General features: G+C 35.3%; 1 protein-coding gene across 2 annotated transcripts in view; it reads left to right on the forward strand.

Moving 5' to 3' along the window:
- LRRC7 (leucine rich repeat containing 7) overlaps window positions 1-10,903 on the forward strand; it is a 275,996-nt gene that overhangs the window by 206,786 nt on the left and 58,307 nt on the right. Inside the window, exons 19-20 of one of the 2 annotated variants that reach the window (XM_006919313.1) lie at window positions 670-2,350; window positions 6,191-6,331. In XM_006919313.1, coding sequence (XP_006919375.1) covers window positions 670-2,350; window positions 6,191-6,331 — 1,822 coding nt within the window. The remainder of the gene's footprint in view (window positions 1-669; window positions 2,351-6,190; window positions 6,332-10,903) is intronic. The other variant, XM_025052071.1, reaches the window with a different exon arrangement.

The following is a 10,903-nucleotide window of genomic DNA, read 5'->3' on the forward strand; positions in this document are numbered from 1 at the left end:
TTACATTCTAGAGAAAGATATGTGAGTATATTCCCTATACAATGAATTTAATGTCTTCAATACTAGGCCTTCAAATGAATTTTATTTGAAGACAGTTTGGGTTCATTAGGTATACCAATATTTATAAGAAAGATACTCTGAACCAATAGTTTAGAAATGTACTGAATCAGAAATTCCAGCAATGGGGACCAAGAGGCAGGTGATTCTAATCATTAGACAGGTTTCAGGACCATTAATGAAGACCTATATCTTTTATTTATTTATTTACTTACTTACTTATTTATTTATTCATTCATTCATTCAACAAATATATTTTTAATACCCACTCTGTGCCAAGCACCATGCTGGGCCTGAAGATAAAAAATATCTCTACTCTCATAAGTTTATATTCTAGCAGAGGACACAAGACAATACATAATAAATATAATAGGTAAGTAAATTATATAATATGGTAGAAGGTGATGATTACTAGGAAGACATAAAAGTTAGAGCAAGGTAAAGAGTGAATTTTGGGAACATGAAATAATAATGCTATCTTAATCTTAAGTAAGGTGTGGGTGAATGATTCATTAAACAAAGGATAGTGGCATTCTTGGCCTCTTGCTCTCTCTCTGTCAAAGACCAAGCTCTTCCTCATTTTCATGTATCTTCTCCCCATTGTCTTCACAGGATCACACAATCCTTCCCACAACCTCTTGATTCAAAGCCATTACTTAGCCAGCGGGAGGCTGTTCCCCCAGGGAATCTACCACAGCGTCCTGACCGGCTGCCAATGAGTGACGCTTTCACTGACAACTGGACCGATGGCTCACATTATGATAACACAGGGTTTGTTGCAGAGGAAACAACAGGCGAGAATGCCAACAGTAATCCTCTCCTAAGTTCGAAATCTAGAAACCCAGCTTCTCATGGACGCAGGCCTTTGATTAGACAGGATAGGATTGTTGGTGTTCCTCTGGAACTTGAGCAGTCTACACACAGACACACGCCAGAAACAGAAGTGCCTCCTTCCAATCCTTGGCAGAATTGGACGAGAACCCCTAGTCCTTTTGAAGACAGGACCGCTTTCCCTTCTAAATTAGAGACAACCCCAACCACCAGCCCATTGCCTGAAAGGAAAGAACATATGAAAGAATCTGTTGAAATACCTAGTCCTTTTTCTCCAGGAGTACCGTGGGAGTATCACGATTCCAATCCCAACAGGAGTCTTAGTAATGTCTTTTCTCAAATCCACTGCCGCCCAGAATCTTCTAAAGGTGTTATTTCCATTAGCAAAAGCACAGAGAGGCTTTCCCCACTAATGAAAGATATCAAGTCCAACAAATTCAAAAAGTCACAGAGTATTGATGAAATTGACATTGGTACATACAAGGTTTATAATATACCATTAGAAAACTATGCTTCTGGAAGTGATCACTTAGGAAGCCATGAACGACCAGATAAAATGTTGGGACCGGAGCATGGCATGTCCAGTATGTCTCGAAGCCAGTCGGTCCCAATGCTGGATGATGAGATGCTCACTTATGGGAGTAGTAAAGGGCCACAGCAACAGAAAGCTTCCATGACAAAAAAAGTCTATCAGTTTGACCAAAGCTTCAATCCCCAAGGAGCAGTGGAAGTTAAAGCTGAAAAGAGGATACCGCCCCCTTTTCAACACAATTCCGAGTATGTGCAACAGCCCAGCAAAAATATCACCAAGGATTTGATCAGTCCTAGAGCTTACAGAGGATACCCACCAATGGAGCAAATGTTTTCGTTTTCTCAGCCATCTGTTAATGAGGATGCTGTGGTGAATGCCCAGTTTGCCAGCCAAGGTGCCAGATCAGGCTTCTTGAGAAGAGCTGACTCCCTGGCTAGCTCCACAGAAATGGCCATGTTTAGAAGGGTCAGTGAACCTCATGAGCTGCCTCCGAGTGATAGGTACGGCAGACCTCCATACAGGGGAGGTCTGGATCGCCAAAGCAGCGTTTCAGTGACTGAGTCCCAGTTCCTGAAAAGGAATGGCAGGTATGAAGATGAACACCCTTCATATCAAGAAGTGAAAGCTCAGGCGGGAAGTTTTCCAGTTAAAAACCTTACCCAGAGGAGGCCATTGTCTGCAAGAAGCTACAGTACAGAGAGTTTCGGTGCCTCCCAAACCAGGCCAGTTTCAGCTAGGCCTACTATGGCAGCTCTTTTGGAAAAAATACCATCTGACTATAACTTGGGTAACTATGGTGACAAGCCATCAGATAACAGTGATATAAAGACGAGGCCTACTCCTGTGAAGGGAGAGGAGAGCTGTGGTAAAATGCCTGCAGACTGGAGACAACAGCTGCTTAGACATATAGAAGCTAGAAGGTTAGACAGGGTATGTTTGGCGTTTCTCTGTAAGAATATCCCTCCTGCCTTTAGTTTTACTTTATTGGCATTTCTAAGTACATGTAGTGAAGCATGAACTACATGAATGAATAGATGATCAGCATTTTATTTATCTTTATATGGTGGGGAATTTGATCACAATAGTTTTTCATGGATATTGTTTAATGCTTTTTGAAAGTCCATAACCTGGAGGTAAATTATTTATCAAATCTAGCCTAAATGTTGTCAGTAAGAAAGAATTCCACTCTATTATATGGGATGGTGCTTCAATTGCTTTCTGGCCATTAAGGCAAAATGCCTCTCTTAGGACACTAAACTGTTCTCTAGTGACCTAAAGAGTATGATTTTCATTGGATCTATAAAAAAGTGAGTATTTTGCCCCTTTCTGCATGGAGTCGCTTTTATTAAAGTGGGGCCTAATTTGTTTATAAAATTTGCATACAGTTACTGCTATGGGACCACTAAGGTTATTACTTCAAATGAGCAATAATCTTCCCAGCAAGAAACAGAAAAATAAAATAAGCAGAGATTGAATGCCCTCCTACACATTATTTTATTTAATAAAATTCCTGCCATTTAGAATGTTAGTCTTTATATAGAAAGAGATGTTTAAATTCAAGTCATACGACTAACAAAAATAGATGTCTTTATGAAGACAACTGTAGAAATTAGTGTGTATGTTGCAGCAAAAAAGGGAAATTAATCCCAATTCAGATAAAAATTGAGTCACCATAAAGCATGGAATGCGCAAAATTAAGGAGTAAAAAATTTGTATAAAGCCTAGAATTATTTTTTGCTGCCTATTTATTTCTGAGAGAAATCTGCTCTTTCATTTTCTAGAACTATGGTCAATGACCATCGTTACTGAGTATACTTTGTTGCTTTGATATAGAGGGCTCTGTGTGCTCTGCATGGACCTTAAAATCTTAAAGCTCCTTTTTTGTGAAAATAGATCCTTTTGTTCTCATTTTCTAGGTTTACATGCACAGTGTAAATTGGAAATCTGGGTAATAATATACTATTAGAATGTTTCATGCAATAGTTTTATTATTTTATTTGATGTTTTGCTAAAAACACAGGTTACTGCATTTATATTTCCTTGAACGGTGTGTTTTCAGGTATAATCTTTTTAAATAATTATATTGTTTGTAGGTCGTGTCTACATGACAAGAAAACAATTATTTTTACAGAAAGAGTGAACTAATAAGTGTGGGTGTGGGTTTTAGTTTCTCATTGTGGAAATTGGTTCTGCCTTGCAAAATATTTCATCAGAATGTCTGTTTCAAATAGGTGTGCTCAGTCCCATTGAAGGGAGACTCATCAAAGCCTCATGACTGGCTGTCAGTGGGAGACACCTGGTCGGTTGTCACCATGCCTTACCTCAAGTTATACCCTCCATGTAGACAGATAACTTGGAGGGCGAAAATATTTGGGGCCAAATAATACAGTACAGTTTGGGAACTCTGGCCTCGTGTAGACACGACCATACGTAACAGGGTAAGATGAACTAGTCAAGAAAGGTTATAAGAAGCTTTTTGGAGCATATGTTCAATGACTAGTAATTTGAGGCAAAAGAGGAGTGAGTGAAAACAAAGCATAAAAAAAAGACAAAATTCTGAACTTTTGGTACCATCATTGATTTACTGGCTTCTCAGATAAATGGTTCCTCTTCTTTGATCAGAGCTACTGAAAAATAGGTAACTATTCTAGTTGGAGCAGAAATTTGGAGGGAAAAAGATAAGACTGGGAGACAGGGATTTAGATCACCACAATCTGGAGGCCCTGACTGTCCCGGGTCCAGATAACTAAAAGTAATTCATGTATTTTCCATTGCTGTGACAATACCTCCCTTTTTAATTAGTCTCCATGTATCCCCAGTTTATTTATAATTTTCTTAGTCTGTCTTTCATTTTTACAGAGCAATTTCACTGTATATTAAGTAGCTTCTCATTTAATTCTAAGAAATGAAATTACCTTAAAGTATTGCTTCAAGCCATTGGATCCTGGAAGCTCTTCTCTGGTTTTCTCCAAGTAATATTTCTTTTCCCCTCTCAATTGAGTTACTGAGCAGTTCAGGCTGTATCTTTACTTAAAACTTGCCAGCTACTCAACAAGATGAATTCAGGGTTCTGAAGACGTTATGTAAAACTAGTTTTGACATAGCTGTACTACTTAACATTCTGTCTGAAGTCGGACTGCACCAGAGACATGGTGTGCTTCCCTCCCAGTGAAATTTAGTTGAGCGATTTGAACACTGGAATTCAAATCATTGCACTAGAAACTACAAGATCTCTGTCCAGTCCTCATGAAAGAACTACCTAAGGGCCTGAACATTGGATAAGCTTAACGGCCCAATGTAATGTTGGTTAAAGATTTCATATGATACTTGGAGAGGCAGCTCCAAGTACTACCCTCAATAAAAGATGCTTGTTTTCTCCTTTAGTTTAACCTTCCGGCTCAGTGCCCCACTGTGACTGAGAGAACTTAAAACATGAAACCATGTGTCTGAGACTGCTACTCTTCTACAGGAGCTGAGAAAGCACTAGACTGGCAGAATTTTAAACTTTAAGCAATCATTCAAGGCTAAATTGAAATGTTCAGTGTCCTTCCCAATTTTGGTATAATGATGATGAAAAATCTCTAGATGAAATATTCAGGGATCCATAAAAAAATAGGATTGGTAGATAAGCACACCATCAGGAGTATAATCATCTTTGAGATGAGTTCAATGAAACTTTGATGCTACAAATCATTACCTTGCATATAATGCCCTCACAATAAAATAGCTGCCTGATGTTATGTTCAATAATATTGAATTTTTAAAAAGTGTACTAAGTTAACTTCTGTAGATTTTTTTTTTTTTCAAAAATAAGAGAATTACTTACAAGGCCAAATGCTGTCACTTATTACATTTCCATGATAAATAGAAGTGGAGATTATACTGACGGAAACTATTTGATGACCAGGCATCCAAAATTTTTAAATTTTTAATGAAGTCTGTAAAAAGAATTAACTATCAGATACTTGGAATGATTTTGGATGCACTTATTGAAGGGTAACCACAATGAAAATATCTTGTTTTCCATAGATATTTAGGTATATTAGATAAATAGCATTAATAGTTCAAATTATAATTCCTTTAGTTTCATTATAAATATCTCCAGTTTAAAATGTAAATTTTAAGAAACAAAAAATTTTAGAATATTTAGATCCACATACAACTTATTTGACTATTTTAAGTAAATTAACAGTAAATTCAATCAGCCATTGGTCAAATTCAGTGAGTTTTTTGATCAGCTCTTTTCCTGCAATTAAGCCTGTAGACTGGGAAATAAAGGAGACTGATTTTGGCTTTAACATTGCCCTGCGTTAGTTGTAAGCCAGAATTATGAAGCTAGTATTTGTCTTTTGTATGTGATGATCTCACAGTGTAAAAGAGACCATGAGATTTTCAGCTGACAAGATTTGATTAAGACTTTACTGTTTGAATTTTTCAAATTAATAGATTACTGCAGATGAACAACATTTATCCAAAGTCATTACTATCATGATATATAAGAGATAGCTTTTATGTCTTTGAGTTAGCAGCAGATGTAAAATGGAATGTATCTTTGCTTTTTGTCTTTTCTGTAGTTTTGGATGGTACTCATTACGTGCATAACTAACACTGTTTACTGTATGCTTCTGTCTGATCAAGTGCATGTTTTAAGAAGAAAGTTACTGTTTGCTCGCTTAAAGTTAAATGTTATAAATTTAAACATGTTCATGTAATATTCAGTTTGTTGAGCATGTGTTCACACCCTGTCACATGATTATTTCCTCTACTCAGAATGCTGCTTACAAACACAATACAGTTAACCTTGGCATGCTGCCCTATGGAGGTATTTCAGCAATGCATGCAGGCAGAAGCATGACTTTAAACTTGCAGACTAAGTCTAAATTTGATCTACAAGAACTACCTCTTCAGAAAGTAAGTATGGATTGCCCTACATGTGTCAGCATACCAAAGCCAATTAATGTTGTTTGTTCACTTAATGTGTTTAGGCTATACATACGACCCTGCTTATAGACTCTTATGAGTCCAAAAAGCACAAGACAAATAATGTAGAGCCTGAACTCTTAGCTGCTAAATGAATATTTGTAGCTAGACTGATTATCAGATTCCTGCTTAACAGCTTTGCTTTTTGGATTGAGCAGATACATGGCTTTTTGTGTTGCTGTAAATCTCATTTTTCTTATTATTCATTTTCTTTTTCTTTTATTCTTTATTTTTTTCATATATATATACATATATGTATATTTTTTTTTGAGATAGCCCTATCTTCTCTTTCTGATGCAGTCTAAGAGCTGAGCTAGAAATCATTATTGAATTTCAGTTGATTCTATTGGAAAAAAAAAAAAGAGTCCTAAATTAGAATGGAAATTAAGTAGTCAACACTTCTAAATGCTTTTTCAGCCCATTTTTCTTCACAGGAAATATTACATGGAAGTAAAACATGAAAAACAAGTTTGTAACTTAGCTAGTAAATTGTTACTCATCTAGGCTAATGGAAAAGTAGCAAGTTCACAGAGTTTTAAAAGAAAATGTAGGCTCATTTGAAAGGGAATGCACTGTAAGAGGAAACAGTTCCATTGTCAAAGGAATGTTTCTGCTTATTTTATTCAGGCAAAATTGAGAATGAACATTTTACCTGTTTAAATTGATTAATGCCTTCTGTCTTAGTTACATTTTGATGGAGACTAATGAGTCATTTTCACACAATATATCATTATGACTATATTGTTAGTATAGTCATTAACCTAGTAATCTTTTATGAAAAAAGCAATGCAAAGTGGGGATAATAAAATGAAAGTAGCCTCCAAACACTTCTTTCCTAATAAAATTAATGAACTTGTGGAACAAACTCCCATCCCAGAGAGATGAGGGTCAAATACCTCAAATTCATGTTTTATTGTTAAATTAGTCTTAATAACAATCCCTAACTCTGGATTGTTTGGTTCCTACTGTGAGTAGAGTAATGAAATCAAAGGGACATTTATATTCACAGCTTCATCATCACTCTGGAAAAAAAATTAAAAAAAAACTAAGTTAACATTCGAATATTGTTTTTCCTGTCCTCAGTCTCCTGTTCCAAGACAGTGGTATATGGGTAACTTTCTCTCCAGGGAGTAAAACAAGGTCCTGTTTTGTGATATTTGTCAATGTCAGTGATATAAATACACCCCCCTACAGCCAATTTCAAAGTACTAATTTAACATCACTGAACTCAGAATTGGGACTTGAGTACAGAGGGCTCTCGTGAGCTAATACAAGTAGGATCCAGTACACAACTATTAATTAGCAAGACCCTTTTTGCTGGAGCCCCAACTTTAATGGATCCTGTTCATGTTTTCTCAGGTGCCCAGGGCTCTCTCATCCTCTGCCCTAACAAAATCAGTTTTCAAAAAGGCCTTGAAACTTATTTGAAGTGAGGAATAGATGACATATCACAATTTTAATAGGCACCTTTTCTGGAAGGCTTGACACTTAATTAATAGAAAGAAATCAAACCCTCAAACTAAAATGATGAAATTCAAAATTCAGTGAGAATAGAGAGATCTTGGTATGAAGGAAGCTATTGCTTGAACCCATTGAAACTATACTATATGAATAGCTCCTCATTTGGCTAATTTGTAGCCCTATTTACTCACCAATCTATACAGTATACTACAGATATATTCAGTGTCTGAAAAATGGTAATACACTTTGAAGCACTCTTTCTTAATGTCTAAATTATCTGCAGATATAACTTAGGCACCTCTATATTGCTAAATTAATTTTCTGATGTTGTTTAGGGTACCCTAGAGAGTAGATTTATTAACTATTACTATAGCTCTAAGATGATTTATAACAGAAATATGGCAGAGACTCTTCAGCCTTTCTCAATTGGGCATTGAGATGACCTAAAGGGATTCTCTTTGGAAGCTACATTAAATTGCAAACCAAGAATGATATAAGTATTGAAAGACTCCATCAGAAAATGAATTATCATCAACATTTTATTATCCATACAAGGAGAAAGAGAAAAGGGCAGGGGATGGGAAAGAAACACAGGCAGGGCAACTATTCCATTACCACCAAAACATTTTATGACCCCAAATTATCAATTTAAGGCCTATAAACTTAAAGCATTTAAGCATCTGGGACAACCTTCCTAAATTGCAAAAATCTTACCATGTGTGGGCACTGGGTGATGTTGACTCAATTTTGAGACTTCTCTAGGTTCTGTTTCCTTCTGTGGATTCCAGTCTAAGTCTCTGCTCCTTCACCTTTGTGTTCACCTTTGTGCTGCAGAGCTTCTTTAAATGAAAAATTTTTTTGGTTTTTCTGTGAAGCTTTCACATCACCCTCTCCTAAGATGCAGCCTCTCTGATTCTCCCTTCTTGGATCCACTGACCATTGCTAACTGATTCCATGCTTGAGACTCAGTTTTCCTGAACCCTTCTCTGCAGGAAAGGAAATGGACAAATATTATTTTCCTTTGATTTACAAATGCATAAAAACCTATTACAACACTTTCGTCTTGCTAGTTAAGATAATAAAAATTAATATTATCTATTTACAATTTTTTTTGCAGCCCCTAAATGTTTGTTAGCCATGAAAATTCCACTAAAATACAGAATAAGGTTAATTTACAAGCAAACATTTTCAGTAAATAAAATTGACAAAACTGTGCATTCTCCTATGGAAATCCTGGAGCTGTCTTTTTATTCATAAAATTCCTGAATGATAATACTGGCCATCCTTAGTTAGTTGTTATGGCAAATGACTCTAGGGTATCCTAGAAAGAATGAATGAAGAATCCTGAGGAATGTAAATTAGCATCTTCATGTATTACAAGTTAAGCACAGGAAACAGTTGCTGCATATGTTTGTGCAGTGGTTCCCTCTTCAGGGGATATCCAGGGACTGAAATCCAGACTCTTCCCACACTCTCTGCTTGCCAAGTCTTACTTCTTCCAATTAGAAGAAAGGAGTACTTTTTCGTATTTTCTCTGTCATAATGAGACTGTGTTTTTCTAATTTATGCACTCAGAAAGGTGGCCTGTTTGTGATTCTTACCATCCCCCTTCTCTACCTTGGTAATTGACAGAAAGGCACTATTTGTGTAAGCTGGGGTCTTTCCTCAGCACATTATTTCATTTTTGGTTTCTCTATCTCTCTCTCTCTCTCTCTCTCTCTCTCTTCTCTTTTTTTTTAGTTTACTAAACATATCTAGATATTTTTTTCTCTCAACTTTCTTTTAAACAAAATTGTAGTAAACTAATTGTATAACTTTGTGACTTAAGATTGAAGCACTGTGTACTTGATAAAGTCTCTATACAGTGAATACTTATGTGAACAGAAAGGGAAGACTCTCTCAGATTTTGCTATGTTTCTAATATTTCTAATGTTTTCATATTTTTTACATGCCAGGTTGCATATTGAACATTTTTCATAGATTATAAGCTACATATGGGCTTTCTTTACTATAAACAGTAAATTTCATTGTTAATGTAATTTTATGGAACTTCTTAAGACGTTAAAAGAATGCAAATAAGCAACAAAATTAGTTTAATTAATTTAATTTCTGTAATATTTTAATTTATTGATGCTTATTCTAATTTTCAAAAAAATAGTACTTATGATCAGCCATTTAAGACATAAATTAGTTATTAAATTATAAAGTTATTTACATTTTCTATTTATTTATTCATTCATTCATTTATTCATTTATCATTTATTTACTGCCTTTCCAAAAAGCATTTAAGGCAACTTTTTATGATGTTATTAATGGTTCCATGTGCTTCTTCGGATGTGTTCTGTTGTAATTAAATCTAGCTATTGTCTTGAAATTTTATGTTGTCAGAGAGAAATATAATACAATTGACCTTTGAATAGCACAGGTTTGATGTGCACAGATCCACATATATGTGGTTTTTTTCAATAAATACTATCAATATATTTTCTCTTCCTCATGGTTTTCTTAATAATATTTTATTTACTCTAGCTTACTTTATTGTATGAATACAGTATATAATACATATACAAAATATGTATTAATCAACTGCTTGTATTATTGATAAAGCTTCCAGTCAAAGTAGTTTATTAATAGCTAAGTTTGGGGGGAGTCAAAAGTTATATGTGGAAAGTTTTGAGGGAGTCAAAAGTTATATGTGGTACCCCTAAGACCCACATTGTTCAAAGGTCAACTGTATTGTAAAATGTCAGTTTAAACAACCATTTTTATTATCCAGATTAATGGTAGAATAGATATTTTGATAGAAGAATAAAGACTGGAATTTATTGAGAATCTACTATCAACTTGGTACCATGAAGTACTTTAAATAACATTTTTTCACAAAACCCTCATGAAAGCCCTCAAAGAAAGTATTTATCTACATTGTATAGATGAGAAATCTGAATCTCATGTGTCACAGAAAGGAACTCAAATGTATTTTTACTATTTTACTATTACAACCCCTGCAGCTAGCATAGTAGCAGGTAGAATTTGAATCTGACT

The sequence above is a fragment of the Pteropus alecto genome, unplaced genomic scaffold (genome assembly GCF_000325575.1).
Source record: "Pteropus alecto unplaced genomic scaffold, ASM32557v1 scaffold25, whole genome shotgun sequence".
In the NCBI taxonomy this organism is placed as follows: domain Eukaryota; kingdom Metazoa; phylum Chordata; class Mammalia; order Chiroptera; family Pteropodidae; genus Pteropus; species Pteropus alecto.